This window comes from Aegilops tauschii, chromosome 5 (assembly GCF_002575655.3).
Source record: "Aegilops tauschii subsp. strangulata cultivar AL8/78 chromosome 5, Aet v6.0, whole genome shotgun sequence".
Taxonomy (NCBI): Eukaryota; Viridiplantae; Streptophyta; class Magnoliopsida; order Poales; family Poaceae; genus Aegilops; species Aegilops tauschii.
Window position 1 is genome coordinate 234,373,260 of NC_053039.3, and position 15,413 is coordinate 234,388,672.

General features: G+C 50.9%; 1 protein-coding gene across 1 annotated transcript; it reads left to right on the top strand.

Moving 5' to 3' along the window:
• Nucleotides 1–9,110: 9,110 nt before the first annotated feature.
• On the top strand, nt 9,111–11,791 carry LOC109751431 (leucine-rich repeat receptor-like protein kinase PXC1). Its single transcript, XM_020310326.3, has 2 exons — nt 9,111–10,884; nt 10,974–11,791. Exons 1-2 carry the CDS (start codon nt 9,336–9,338, stop codon nt 11,660–11,662), a joined length of 2,238 nt encoding a protein of 745 aa, XP_020165915.1. The 5' UTR covers nt 9,111–9,335; the 3' UTR covers nt 11,663–11,791.
• Nucleotides 11,792–15,413: the final 3,622 nt, after the last annotated feature.

Here is a 15,413-nt window from a genome sequence, read left to right on the forward strand (position 1 = left end):
CTTTGCTTTTTAGTTCACCACAATAATCCTTGCTGTACACACCTTTTGGGAGAGACACACATTAATTGGAAATTATTAGAATAGTCTATGTGCTTCACTTATATCTTTTGAGCTAAACAATTTTGCTCTAGTGCTTCACTTATATCTTTTAGAGCACGGTGGTGGTTTTATGTTATAGAAATTATTGATCTCTCATGCTTCACTTATATTATTTTGAGAGTCTTTAGAACAGTTTGGTAATTTGCTTTGGTTATAAAATTAGTCCTAATATGATAGGCATCCAAGTTGGATATAATAAAAATTTCATATAAGTGCGTTGAATACTAAGAGAAGTTTGATACTTGATGATTGTTTTGAGATATGGAGATAGTGATATTAAAGTTGTGCTAGTTGAGTAGTTGTGAAATTGAGAAATACTTGTGTTGAAGTTTGCAAGTCCCGTAGCATGCACGTATGGTAAACGTTGTGTAACAAATTCGAAACATGAGGTGTTCTTTGATTGTCATCCTTATGAGTGGCGGTTGGGGACGAGCGATGGTATTTTCCTACCAATCTATCCCTCTAGGAGTATGCGCGTAGTGCTTGGTTTTTGATGACTTATAGATTTTTGCAATAAGTATGTGAGTTCTTTATGACTAATGTTGAGTCCATGGATTATACGCACTCTCAACCTTCCGTCATTGCTAGCCTCTTCGGTACCGTGCATTGCCCTTTCTCACCTTGAGAGTTGGTGCAAACTTCGCCGGTGCATCCAAACCCCGTGATAAGATACACTCTATCACACATAAACCTCCTTATATCTTCCTCAAAACAGCCACCATACCTACCTATTATGGCATTTCCATAGCCATTCCGAGATATATTGCCATGCAACTTTCCACCGTTCCGTTTATTATGACACGCTTCATCATTGTCATATTGCCTTGCATGATCATGTAGTTGACATCGTATTTGTGGCAAAGCCACCATGCATATTATTTCATACATGTCACTCTTGATTCATTGCCCATCCCGGTACACCACCGGAGGCATTCATATAGAGTCATATCTTGTTCTAGTATCGAGTTGTAATCATCGAGTTGTAAATAAATAGAAGTGTGATGATCATCATTAATAGAGCATTGTCCCAAATAAAAAAAGAGAGAAAGGCCAAATAATATATAAAAAAGAAAGGCCCAAAAAAAAGAAAGTCCCCCCAAAAAGAAAGGCCCAAAAAAAAGAAAAAAAGAAGAAAAAAAAGAAGAGAAATAAAAAGCGACAATGCTACTATCCTTTTTCCACACTTGTGCTTCAAAGTAGCACCATGATCTTTATAATAGAGAGTCTCTTGTTTTGTCACTTTCATATACTAATGGGAATTTTTCATTATAGAACTTGGCTTGTATATTCCAACAATGGGCTTCCTCAAATGCCCTAGGTCTTCCTGAGCAAGCAAGTTGGATGCACACCCACTTAGTTTCTTTTGTTGAGTTTTCATACATTTATAGCTCAAGTGCATCCGTTGCATGGCAATCCCTACTCCTTGCATTGACATCAATTGATGGGCATCTCCCTAGCCCATTGATTAGCCGCGTCAATGTGAGACTTTCTCCTTTTTTGTCTTCTCCACACAACCCCCATCATTATATTCTATTCCACCCATAGTGCTATATCCATGGATCACGCTCATGTATTGCGTGAAAGTTGAAAGAAAGTTTGAGATTACTAAAGTATGAAACAATTGCTTGGCTTGTCATCGGGGTTGTGCAAGATGAGAGCATCTTGTGTGACGAAAATGGAGCATGACCAAACTATATGATTTTGTAGGGATGAACTTTCTTTGGCCATGTTATTTTGAGAAGACATGATTGCTTAGTTAGTATGCTTGAAGTATTATTATTTTTATGTCAATATGAAACTTTTATCTTGAATCTTTCAGATCTGACCATTCATGCCACAATAAAGAAAATTACCTTCAAGAATATGCTAAGTAGCATTCCACATCAAAAATTCTGTTTTTATCATTTACCTACTCGAGGACGAGCAGGAATTAAGCTTGGGGATGCTTGATACGTCTCCAATGTATCTATAATTTTTTATCGCTCCATGCTATTATATATTCTGTTTTGGATGTTTAATGGGCTTTATTATACACTTTTATATTATTTTTGGGACTAACCTACTAACCCAAGGCCCAGTGCAAATTGTTTTTTTGCCTATTTCAGTGTTTCGTAGAAAAGGAATACCAAACGGAGTCCAAACGGAATGAAACCTTCGGGAGCGTGATTTTTGGAACAAACGTGATTTAGAGGACTTGGAGTGGACGTCAAGAAACCAACAAGGAGGCCATGAGGCAGGGAGGCGCGCCTGCCCCCCTGGGCGCGCCCCCCACCCTCGTGGGCCCCTCGTGGCTCCACCGACCTACTTCTTCCTTCTATATATACCCATGTACCCCGAAACCATCAAGGAGCACCACGAAACCCTATTTCCACCGCCGCAACCATCTGTACCCGTGAGATCCCATCTTGGGGCCTTTTCCGGCGCTCCGCCGGAGGGGGAATCGATCACGGAGGGCTTCTACATCAGCACCATAGCCTCTCCGATGATGTGTGAGTAGTTTACCACGGCCCTTCGGGTCCATAGTTATTAGCTAGATGGCTTCTTCTCTCTCTTTGGATCTCAATACAAAGTTCTCCTTGATCTTCTTGGAGATCTATTCAATGTAACTCTTTTTGCGGTGTGTTTGTCGAGATCCGATGAATTGTGGGTTTATGATCAAGATTATCTATGAACAATATTTGAATCTTCTCTGAATTCTTTTATGTATGATTGGTTATCTTTGCAAGTCTCTTCGGATATCAGTTTGGTTTGGCCTACTAGATTGATCTTTCTTGCAATGGGAGAAGTGCTTAGCTTTGGGTTCAATCTTGCGGTGCTCGATCCCAGTGACAGCACGGGAAATGACACGTATTGTATTGTTGCCATCGTGGATAAAAAGATGGGGTTTATGTCATATTGCTTGAGTTTATCCCTCTACATCATGTCATCTTGCCTAATGCGTTACTCTGTTCTTATGAACTTAATACTCTAGATGCATGCTGGATAGCGGTTGATGTGTGGAGTAATAGTAGTAGATGCAGGCAGGAGTCGGTCTACTTGTTGTGGACGTGATGCCTATATACATGATCATGCCTAGATATTCTCATAATTATGCACTTTTCTATCAATTGCTCGACAGTAATTTGTTCACCCACCGTAATACTTATGCTATCTTGGGAGAAGCCACTAGTGAAACCTATGGCCCCCGGCTCTATTTTCCATCATATCAATCTTCCGTCAACTAGCTATTTCTTTCGCCGTTTATTTTGCATTCTTTACTTTTAATCTTTATCATAAAAATACCAAAAAATATTATCTTATCATCTCTATCAGATCTCACTTTTGCAAGTGGCCGTGAAGGGATTGACAACCCCTTTATCGCGTTGGTTGCAAGGTTCTTATTTGTTTGTGTAGGTACGAGGGACTTGCGTGTGGCCTCCTACTGGATTGATACCTTGGTTCTCAAAAACTGAGGGAAATACTTACGCTACTTTGCTGCATCACCCTTTCCTCTTCAAGGGAAAACCAATGCATGCTCAAGAGGTAGCAGGCGACAGCCGAGGTCAAGCCGTAAACACTTCGGCCAATGTTATGAACGGCCCGTTATTTAACATAGTCATCGGATTGCTAACCAGTTTACGCTTATTGTGACAGTCAGTTTTCGGCTTTCTCCACTGAGGTGCTTAACCATGCAAGCTGGAAGCACAATCGCAGTGGTTCTCCCTTTGCACACCTAGCCGAACAAAGCGGAACGTAGGAGGCAAGCACAGGAGTTGGGCAACCCAACTATTGACCAAAGACACAATTCGAAACAGATGCTTATATAGAAATATCCGAGAATGTTTTGGCCGAATCTCTAAAGGTGTCCGGCTTTGCACTGCGAGACTTATGCTGGAAACACACAAATGTTTAAATGTGCCATAGGCTTGGAAAACCAAAAAACTTCAATAAAAACTTGACGTCTGAACTAGATCAAGTGTTCGGTGACAATCTGAAAATTATTCTTAGAAGAAAAAATATATTCTTCTGTCAGGCTTTAACATGACACATCTGATCTCAAGACTTCAAGCGGGTCAGCCTACGGCTTCAAGATCCTTATCCCGAAGGCGAAGTGCTTCTCCGAGGCCAGTTTAGCGAACTAAACTCGAGCGGCTTTAGAGAGAAGCTAGGCTATCCGGCTATTGACCATACACTCGAGTCGAAAAAGGAGCGGTAGAAAAAGACTTTGCAACGACCAAGAAGAAAACACATTTAGTATAAAACGGCTCATACTAATTTAAGAGCCCCCAAGTGACTTGGGTAAAAGAATTTTATGTATAATGATTGTATGTACCGAAGTCCTTATATCATATCTGTGTTCACCCGAACTTTAAACGCGTCTTAACCGACCGTCGGCTTCTCCCTCTTTGGTCAAGGGCCGAAAAGTGTTATGTACTCCACCTGTTGAGAATATCGACGGTGTTTCCGATAAGCAGGCAATCAGGCCATAAGGCTGTAACAGACAAAGCGCGCTCATGGAACTTATGCTATATTATGGACGAAGTGTAAGAAGCATCTTTGAAGAAAATAGTACCCCCACCGATACCTTTCTTCGGTTTCTCATTGTAACTATGAGACTTGTGCAATAGATTTTTTGTACTCATGAGTTCCGTTGTGTGCCGACCATAATTGAATACAATAAGAGCGCTAGCTTTCGGCTTCACCCAGTCTGAGGTCCGCGCTCGGATGACTCGACCGTGACAATCGCAGAGGTGCTCCCTTTACTCCCTAGCCGAACAATCGGGAACGTAGGGATAAACACAGGAGCAAGGCAACCCAGCTTGCGGAACACTTAAGTCAACATGGTGCATATTGTGGCGTAATACACGAACAAGGAACGAAGCCATACAAGTATAATCATATGCAAGAGGAAAGGCTTCATAAAGGAAGCCCCCAAGTAGACGGGTATTTGAATTTGTGTGTCACAAACAAAGTTTTGACAAGGAAGTTTTTTTATAAACAACTTTTTGCCAAAAAGGTATAATGCTTGGTTGAACCGAACAAAATTTAAAACTGAAAGTTTTTGAGCATGAAAGCGACTTAGCTGGTTAATGTGTTCGGCATTGATGACGCGGTCCGAGCTTGATGTGGGACAAGGTTCCATTCCCCAAGCCGGTCCCGAGGTGGCGGAGCGAAGAGCTCGACACTCCGAAGTGGTGACATAGCACGACCAATGCAGGGCGGCAGAGTGACGCCGAAGTCCCCGGAGTGGGATAACGAAGTGTTGACGAAGCCCCCCGTCCAACCGAGGTGACAACACTGCCCGACTCAGATCATTTACCTGTGCACAAAAGATAGTGCAAACCGGAGATAATAGTAATAACAATAAATTAAAAAAAATTGTTGCATAATAAATAATTTATGCAAAGTGAGTAATAAAGGAAATATGGCCTGTGCGCCGAACACTCGATGAGGTAGAGCTCTCTCGGCGATACCGAAGTCCCCGAGGCAACCGAACACGTCGATATGGCAACACGACCAACAAGGTGATCACGCGAGCCGATTTACGCCGATTGGGACGACGGCGTCGGCTTGCCGAAGAGACCACGTGACGCAGTCAAAGTCCATTACCTGCACATGTATAGTGCAGGCCAACAATAATAATATAAATATATAAAAATCCTCGCGTAATTAATTTACGCAAAATAATTTATTTAAAGATATGTGGCCTGGCGCGGAAGTCAATGTCCATGCAGGGCGTCGGCGTGATGCGTTAAAGGCGTGGCAAAGCCTGAATTCACAGGTCGGTCCGAGTTCCGGATGCGGCGTTCGCCGAACTATGTACGGAAACTGACCGAACCACCACACGACCGTCGTTAATGCGGCCACCATTTGATAGACCTGCATACAGATGATGGAACAAACCAGAGTAATAATTCTTTGGAAAAATAAACCCAAACAAGCAAAAATTGCTGGAATTAATAACACCTGGTTTATTTGTTGTAGCAGTCCGAAGAAAAGTGACTCCCAAAATTGGGACTCCATCCGCATACCCATTGTCTGATGGGCGGTGAAGCGACGGCATGGCGATGCTGGTAAAGGTTGGCTCGCCGAGGCAAAGCCCCCGGTCCAGCTAACGTGACGAAGCTGGTCGGCTGACGACGTCGAAGTTTCTGGAGTAGGTTGATGAAGGGATGGCGAAGCCCCCAGTCCAGACGAGGAGACGGAGCAGGTCGGTAAGGAGATGTTGCAGCTGCCATGTCAACCGAGGTGTTGAAGTAGTTCGGCGTGATGGACATCGGCTCGATGAAGCAACGGTGCGGCCATGACGATGCAGGTCGTAACTTGTGATGTGGTCAATGCTGGCTTGATGAAGTGACTGTGCGGCGATGCCGGTGTGGCCGCTCCATGTAATCCGTGGGGCAGCGATGTTGGTGATGATTTATCCTTCGTGATGCCGAATTATTGTTCGGCTTGCCGAGATGATGATCCGAAGAAGTTGAGCTCGGCTCAACAAAGCGACGACGTGTCTAGCGCAGGTCGGCAGCCGTAGAGCAAAGTTGTCGGGCTGGTTTGACACCGGCGCGATGGTGAATATCATATTGGAAAAGACTTTAAAATTAGCGGGATGTTTTTGGGAACAAAACACAATACCCCATACAAAACTTCCTTCAAAAAGGATGTCCAAAATTCCGTTCATAAAAAAGATGAACTCGGGTCGGATTCCGCAGCAGATGAACAGTTGGATCTTCCAAAGGACCTCCGAGCTGGGCTCCAGCTCTGGAGACCACGCCCTAAACTCATCCAGATTCCCGTCCAGATTTGACAGGGCTCCGGTATATCGTAGATTGCCAGAGATTCCTCCATCGGAACTCGGCGAAATTTTCCAGGGTTTTTGTAGACTCAATTCCGCACAATTTCACCGAAGCAATCGTTAAAACAATACTCGAGGAGGCGGTGGTGGCGGATACAAGTTCGCTGTCCAGAAAAACAGCACGGTCGCCCGAGGGCAATGTTGACGTTGAGCCCCCGAGCTCCATGGATGATTCCTCCATGATCTTGATAGAGATCAGAGTTGATATTGATGAAGGCCCTCGTCCGAACATGATGATTGGAGGTAGGGCATAGTCCTCGGTCAAGCCAAGGTGACCAGTCGAGGCGGCGACGAAGACGCCGATGTCACAGTTGATCTGCAGGTGAGCCATTGATCCTTTTGCCGATCACACAGTGGAACTCTCAATGAAAGCACCATTGTCAGTGTCAAAACGGCAGATCTCGGGTAGGGGGTCCCAAGCTGTGTGTCATGGATCGATGGGTAACAGGAGACACGGGACATGATGTTTACCCAGGTTCGGGCCCTCTTAACGGAGGTAATACCCTACTTCCCGCTTGATTGATCTTGATGAATATAGAGATTACAAGAGCTGATCTACCTCGAGATCATATGTTGTGGTCTAAACCCTAGAGGTATGATGAGTAATGTCAGGATGCCCTATCGACTAGTCTGGCCTTGGCTTATATAATGCACCAGAGGCCTAGGATAACAAGAGTCCTAGCCGAATACGTTGGTGGAGAGGAGTCCTTGTCTTGATCACCAAGTCTTGTGGAATACTCCTTGTATGCGGCATGGGCTGCCCGAAGTGGCCCATGAGTGAACCGCCATGGGGGTCCTCGGCCCGATCCACCTAGTCGGGAGACGATGTGGCGAGTACCCCCTAGTCCAGGACACCGTCAGCGCACGCGGAGGAGGTGCGGCGCCGGCGGGCGCTGCTGACGCCGGAGCAGCGACGCGACGCCACCTACGCATCCGACTCGCCGAACTGAAAGAGGTGGTTCGCCTTCGAGCACGAGGAGGCGAGGCGACGCGGCGTGCGCGAGGTCGACCGCAGCGTGCCGCCGCCCCCGCTCGTCCTCCGCGAGGACCAGGCGGCCCTTGCGGCGGTCTGCCGCGAGAGCGAGGAGGACGAGCGGCGCAGGGTGGAGGCGGTGGAGGAAGAGGAGGCTCGGTACAAGGCGGCCATGGCGCAGGCCATTGCCCTCTCCGCGGCCGGCGATTGCATGCTGCCGCCGGTGGCCCCGCCGACCCCTCCCGACGCCGCGTCAAGGCCGAGCCGGAGTCCGAGCCCGAGCCCGAGCCGTCCCCCGTCGAGCGCTACTCCCGGACGGGAGTACTGCGCGAGTGGGTCTCGGCGCCACCGGTTTGGATGGAGGCGACGCCGGAGCAGGAGGCGGCGTACCTCGAGATGTGGCGCCAGCGACGGCTGGCCGAGGAGCGCCGTCGCGGCGAGTACGAGGAGATGCTCGAGCGCGACCTCGAGAAGGAGCAGCACGAGGTTGAGGAGGAGGCCCGCCAGACCGCGGCTGCACAGGCGGCCGCACAGCCCCCCGCGCCGGAACAGCCCCCCGCGCCGGAACAACTGCCCGCGACCTACATCGCCGCCGTCTGGAACACGGCGTTCCCCTGGGCCGGCCCCGCGCCGACGCTCATCGACCTCACCGACCCCAAGGACGACGACGACGCCTAGGGCAGCGTGCCGCATCGTAGTTTTTTGTTTTATTTAATGCTAATGTGGACGCGTGGACTCTCGCCGGCCTTTCTGGCCGGCTTTAATGTTTAATTAAGTTGTTTTTATTTTAAATATGCATGTACATTTTTTTGTCGACGCCGTAAAAATGGGTCGAACGAGCGTTGGACGCATACGCCGACCCAAACGCGAAAGCGGGACGTCCGTGTCCATCTGGCCGACCCAAACGGACAAAAAGCGGACAAAATCGCCGTCCGTTGGAGTTGCCGTGTTTTAAACTGTTCATTCGCAATTTACGGCTTTTGAGTTACTCCTACCTTTGAGCTTTTGACTTTGCGTGCACTGCGACGAGACAAAGGAAGGCCCAGGGACGTGCCCGGCCTGTATGCTGCTGCTGTGCTAGGGCGGGCATAGGGGCCAACGGGCAGACAAGAACAGAGCGAAAGCGAAAAGTGGAAGCATCCTGACTGACACTGCCTCACGGCTCATGACCACTCCACATCACTACCCCTCCCTCCCTCCCTCCCACTTCAAACACCACAGTCCGTCGTTCCGGTTCAAAAATCAAAAGCCGCACCCGAGAAAGCACGGCGCTTCTCTTCCCCCAATGCAGATTGATGGAGCTGCAGGGATCATGGCTTTGGACCTTTGGTTCGATGTGTGAGTGATGATTCCCTTTCGCCCCGTTCCAATCTCCTAGCTCAAGTAAAGAATCGTCGCCTCGCCACAAGGCACAAGCCAAGGCCGGGGACAATGGCTCTGCGGTTCTTGGCGGTCCTGGGGTTTCTCTCCGCGGCGGCGGCGGCTGCGGTGCTGCGGCCTGAGCCGGAGGTGAAGCCAAGCGACACGGACGCGCTGGCCATGTTCCGGCACGCTGCCGACGCGCACGGCATCCTGGCCGGCAACTGGAGCACGCTCGACGCCTGCGCCGGCCGCTGGACCGGCGTGGGGTGCTCCTCCGACGGCCGCCGGGTCACCTCGCTCTCCCTCGGCTCGCTCGACCTGCGGGGCTCTCTCGACCCGCTCTCCCACCTCACCGAGCTCCGCGTGCTCGACCTCCGCGGGAACCGCCTCAACGGCACCCTCGACGGCCTCCTCCTCGGCGTCCCCAACCTCAAGCTCCTCTACCTCTCCCGCAACGACATCTCCGGAGCCGTCCCGGAGGCCCTCGCGCGGCTCCTTCGCCTGGTCCGCCTTGACCTCGCCGACAACAGCCTGCGCGGGCCCATCCCTGCCGCCGCGCTCGCCAACCTTACCGACCTCCTCACGCTCAGGCTCCAGGACAACCTCCTCACCGGTCTGCTCCCGGACCTCGCCACCGCCCTGCCCCGCCTCGCGGACTTCAACGCCTCCAACAACCAGCTCTCCGGCAGGGTGCCCGACGCGGTGCGCGCCAAGTTCGGTCTCGCCTCGTTCGCCGGCAATGCCGGCCTCTGCGGGACGGTGCCGCCGCTGCCGTCCTGTTCTTTCATGCCGCGCGAGCCCGCCCCGACGTCGCCTTCCGCCCCTGCCTCGTCGTCGCAGTCCGTGGTGCCGTCCAACCCAGCTGCCTCCTCCTCGTCGTCGTCCGTTGCTTCGTCGTCACCGGCATTGGCCACACCAGAGGGAGCCGCTGGCAAGGGGGGCTTGAGCACAGGCGCGATTGCCGGGATTGCCGTCGGCAATGGCCTCTTCCTGTTCGCGCTGCTGTCGCTGCTGGTTGCGTATTGCTGCTGTAGCACCGGCGGCGGCAGCGAGACAGCCAAGAAGAGGAAAAGAGGCGGCCGCGTCGGTCTGGAGGACGGAGACGGCGGGATATTCGGCCACGGCAAGGGCATGCAGCCGGCTCGCCCAGGCAGCGCTGGCAGGTGCAGCGACGGCGGGGACAGCGACGGGGCACGCAGCAAGTTGGTATTCTTCGGGGTCGACGGCGAAGGCGGTGGCAACGACGAAGCTGACGACGACGGGGGAAGCGACAGCAGCACCGGGCGGAGGGCAAGTGGTGGCTGGACAACGCAACAGCAGGGGAGGAGGAGCAAGTTCGAGCTCGAGGAGCTGCTTCGCGCGTCGGCGGAGATGGTCGGTCGTGGTAGCCTCGGGACAGTGTACCGCGCGGCGCTGGGCGACGGCCGCATGGTGGCCGTGAAGCGGCTGCGCGACGCCAACCCCTGCGCCCGCGACGAGTTCCACCGGTACATGGACCTCATCGGCCGCCTCCGCCACCCGAATCTCGTCCCCCTCAGGGCCTTCTACTACGCCAAGCAGGAGAAGCTCCTCATCTATGACTACCTCCCCAACGGCAACCTCCATGATCGCCTCCACGGTATCCTTGTTGAATCGCGAACATATTCTTGCTCCATTCGAACTGTGTCTGACACGATGTTTTTGCCATTGTCTGGTGAATGTGTGCAGGGCACCAGATGACAGGGGAGACGCCATTGGACTGGACGACGAGGGTGACGCTGCTGCTCGGCGTGGCGCGCGGGCTGGCCTGCATCCACCGGGAGTACCGCGACTCCACCATACCCCACGGCAACATCAAGTCCACCAATGTCCTGCTCGACAAGAACGGCGCCGCGTGCGTCACTGACTTCGGCCTAGCGCTGCTGCTCAGCCCGGCGCACGCCATTGCCCGCCTCGGCGGGTACATCGCGCCGGAGCAGTCGGGCGACCACAAGCGCCTCTCGCAGGAGGCAGACGTGTACAGCTTCGGCGTGCTCGTCCTAGAGGCGCTGACCGGCAAGGTGCCGGCGCAGCACCTGCAGCCGCTGCCGGACGCAGCCGGCAACAGCGCACAGAGGAAAGACAAGCAGGCGGCTGTGAGCCTCCCGGAGTGGGTGCGGTCGGTGGTGCGGGAGGAGTGGACGGCGGAGGTGTTCGACGCGGAGCTGCTCCGGTACAAGAACATCGAGGAGGAGATGGTGGCGCTGCTGCACATCGCGCTGGCGTGCGTGGCGCAGCTGCCGGAGCAGAGGCCCTCCATGGCCGACGTGGTGAGGATGATCGAGAGCGTCCCCGTGGACCAGTCGCCGCTCCCGGAGGAGGATGTATCGATGTCGCCCTCCATTGGCATCACCACGGACGATGGTCTCAGCTACTAGTTTTAGTTCAGCATCAGCTTTCCTCTTCCATAGCTAGTAGTAGCATTGAACTGAGGTTGCTTCAGTTAAGTACCTGTGCTTGGTGATGTTCTGGGTTGAAATGCATTTTCCTGGTTCCGTTCATCGAAATATTGAAATATTTATCGTCCTAAGGCGCTGACAACCATGGTAGTGACAACCAAGGCAAGTTGAAAGGAAAGCCCAAGGGCCGTGATACCCAAAAAGATGAAAGACCAGTCGGGCCAGGACGTCCTGGACCTTCCGTGTGCCATCCACACGAAGAAAGATGAGAAGGGTAACCTGATTTTACCCAAACATACCACTTGACAATGCAGATTCCTTATCCAGCAGTTCCTTGAGGGTCAGGGAGTGAGAAAGGCTCTGATAAGGATGAGGATGAAGAAAAAGCAGAAGATCACCCGAAGGTCAATGCTACTTTGGTGATTTTTGCTGATGTTGAGAGCAAAAGTTGACTGAAAGTCATCAACCGAAAGACATGGTTTTTGAGTCGCTGATTAGTCGCTGTATAGTCGCCGACTAATCGCCAAGTCGTTTTCCAAAAATCAGGGCGACTCGCGACCATACAGTGACTATATAGCGACTTTCGTCGACCATACGCTGAGCCGCAGGGCTCGCGGCGACTCGCCAAGTCGCGACTCAAAAACTTTGTTGAGAGGTGAACATGGTTGCTCACGCAACTACAACGTACCTCAAGTGGTCAAAGACTCCTATCACCTTTGACCAGTCGGATCACCCAGCTCACGTTGCTACCCCTGGGCGGCAGGCTTTGGTGGTCGACCCAGTCATCGGAGGCACTCGGTTGCGTAAAGTTCTCATGGATGGTGGCAGTGGTTTGAACATTCTGTATGCTGATACCCTCCAGGGGATGGGCATTCCGATGTCCCTACTCAGTGAAAGCAACATGCAGTTCCATGGAGTCATCCCAGGGAAGAAGGCAAAATCACTCGGGCAGATTGCTTTCGATGTGGTTTTTGATGATTCGAAGATTTTTCGCAAGGAAAAGTTGACGTTTGAAGTGGTAGATTTTCACAGTGCCTATCATGCTATTCTGGAAAGACCGGCATATGCTCGTTTCATGGCCCACCCATGTTATGTGTACCTTAAGCTGAAGATGCCCGGACCCAAAGGCATGATTACCGTCACCGAAAATAGGCAGAGAGCAGAGGAATGCCTCCAGAAGGGATCCAAGATTGCTGATGAGCAGATGGCAGTGGTAGAACTGGAAGAGTATAAGAAAAATGCTGATCCGAGTGATTTACTCCGTTGCAAGAAGCCTGCTTCTGAATCCGCATTTCAGTCGGCTGGCCAAACGGAACCAGTTCACATCCAACCGGAGGATCCCACAGCTGCTCCGATCCACATCTCAACGACACTCGATGGCAAATAGGAAGCCGCGCTCATCCAGTTCCTCCGTGAGAACTGGGACATCTTCGCATGGAAACCATCAGACATGCCAGGTGTACCCAGGGGGCTGGTTGAGCACCGTTTGCGTGTCGACTCCAAGGCCAAACCTATCAAAGAGCATCTCCGTCGTTCCGCCGCGGAGAAGAGGAAGGCGATTGGCGAGGAAGTGGCTCGGCTCTTAGCAGCTGAGTTCATACGCGAGATATACCACTCCGAGTGGCTCGCCAATGTCGTCACGGTCCCCAAGAAGGATAATTCACTCCGCATGTGTATTGGCTTCAAGCATATCAATCGGGCCTGCCCAAAAGATCATTTTCCGCTCCCTCGCATCGATCAGATAGTCCACTCGACTGCGGGGTGTGAGTGTTTGTCTTTTCTGGATGCGTATTCCTGATACCATCAGATCCGACTGTATGGGCCAGATGAAATAAAAACTGCCTTCATCACCCCGTTTGGGTGTTTTTGCTATGTCACTATGCCATTCGGCTTCAAAAACGCTGGCGCCACATTCATGCGCATGATCCAGAAGTGCCTGCTCACTCAGATCAGTCAGAATGTGGAGGCTTATATGGATGATATTGTGGTCAAATCACGTAAAGGTTCCAACCCGCTGACTGATCTCGCTGAAACCTTTGCCAATTTGAGAAGATATGACATTAAGCTGAATCCGTCCAAGTGCACATTCAGAGTACCCGGAGGCAAGTTACTCGGTTTCCTCGTTTTCGAACGAGGGATAGATGCCAATCCCGAGAAGATTAGTGCAATTCTTCGAATGAAACGCCCTGTGCGTGTGCATGACGTTCAGAAGCTCACAGGCTGTCTCGCTGCACCAAGTCGGTTCATTTGTCGTCTCGGTGAAAAGGCACTGCCTCTTTACCGACTAATGAAAAGTCTGATAAGTTCGAGTGGACTCCCGAAGCCGAAGCAGCGTTTGGGGAGCTCAAAGCCCTGCTTTCCACCCAGCCGGTGCTTGCTGCTCCGAACAGCAAAGAGCCTCTACTCTTATACATTGCAGCTACTGGTCAGGTTGTCAGCACAGTGCTTACAATTGAACGAGAAGAAGAAGGCAAGGCTTATAAAGTTCAACGACCAGTGTATTATATCTCTGAAGTTCTGACCCCGTCCAAGCAGAGGTATCTGCATTATCAGAAGCTTGTTTACGGAATTTACTTGACCGTGAAGAAAGTTGCACATTATTTCCAAGACCATTCAGTTTCAGTTGTCACTGATGCTCCGTTATCTGAAATCATGAACAATCGAGATGCAAATGGTCGAGTGGCTAAGTGGGGAATTGAAATTCTCCCTCTGGATATCAAGTTTGAAGCGAAGAAGGCAATCAAATCTCAAGCGCTTGCAGATTTCTTGGCCAAGTGGATTGAACAGCAACAACCGACTCAAGTTCACTCAAAGCACTGGACTATGTTCTTCGATGGGTCTAAAATGTTGAATGGCTCCGGTGTCGGAGTGGTCCTAGTGTCTCTAAGAGGTGATAAACTCAGTTATGTCCTCCAGATTCACTTTGATTCCTCCAATAATGAAGCTGAGTATGAAGCACTCCTCTACGGGTTGGGTATGGCTATCTCACTCGGCGTCCGCTGCCTGATGGTCTACGGTGACTCGGATTTGGTGGTCAATCAGGTGATGTAGGAGTGGGATGTCAAGAACCCTACCATGACTGGATACTGCAATGCAGTGAGGAAGTTAGAGAGAAAGTTTGAGGGATTGGAGCTTCACCACATTCCCCGAATCAAGAATCAAGCAGCGGACGATCTGGCAAAAATCAATTCCACTCGGAAGCCTATCCCCAGCAACGTGTTTCTTGAGCATCTCCATTCCCCATCAGTGCAAGAGGATCCTTTCACTGAGGAACCTCCCCAAGCGATAAGTCCTACTAATCCGACTGAGATCGAGGTCCCAGCAGTCATTGACCTGGTTATGGAGATCCTAGTAATCACCCTCAACTGGACAGTGTCGTACATAGCATATCTGCTCAGGCAGGAACTTCCATAAGATGAAGTTGAAGCACGACAGATTGTCCGCAGATCCAAGGCTTTCAGAGTGATAAATGGACAGCTCTATAGAGAGAGTGTTACTGGCGTAGCTCAGCGATGCATTTCTCCGGAAGAGGGTCGACTGATTTTGGATGAGATCCACTCGGGGACCTGTGGTCACCATGCGTCCTCTCGGACAATCGTGGCCAAAGCATACCGAGCCGGATTTTAGTGGCCGCGGGCCAATGAAGCTGCAAAGGAAATCGTTCAGCGGTGTGAAGGATGCCAGTTCTACGCAAACATGTCCCATAAACCTGCATCTGCCCTAAAGACCA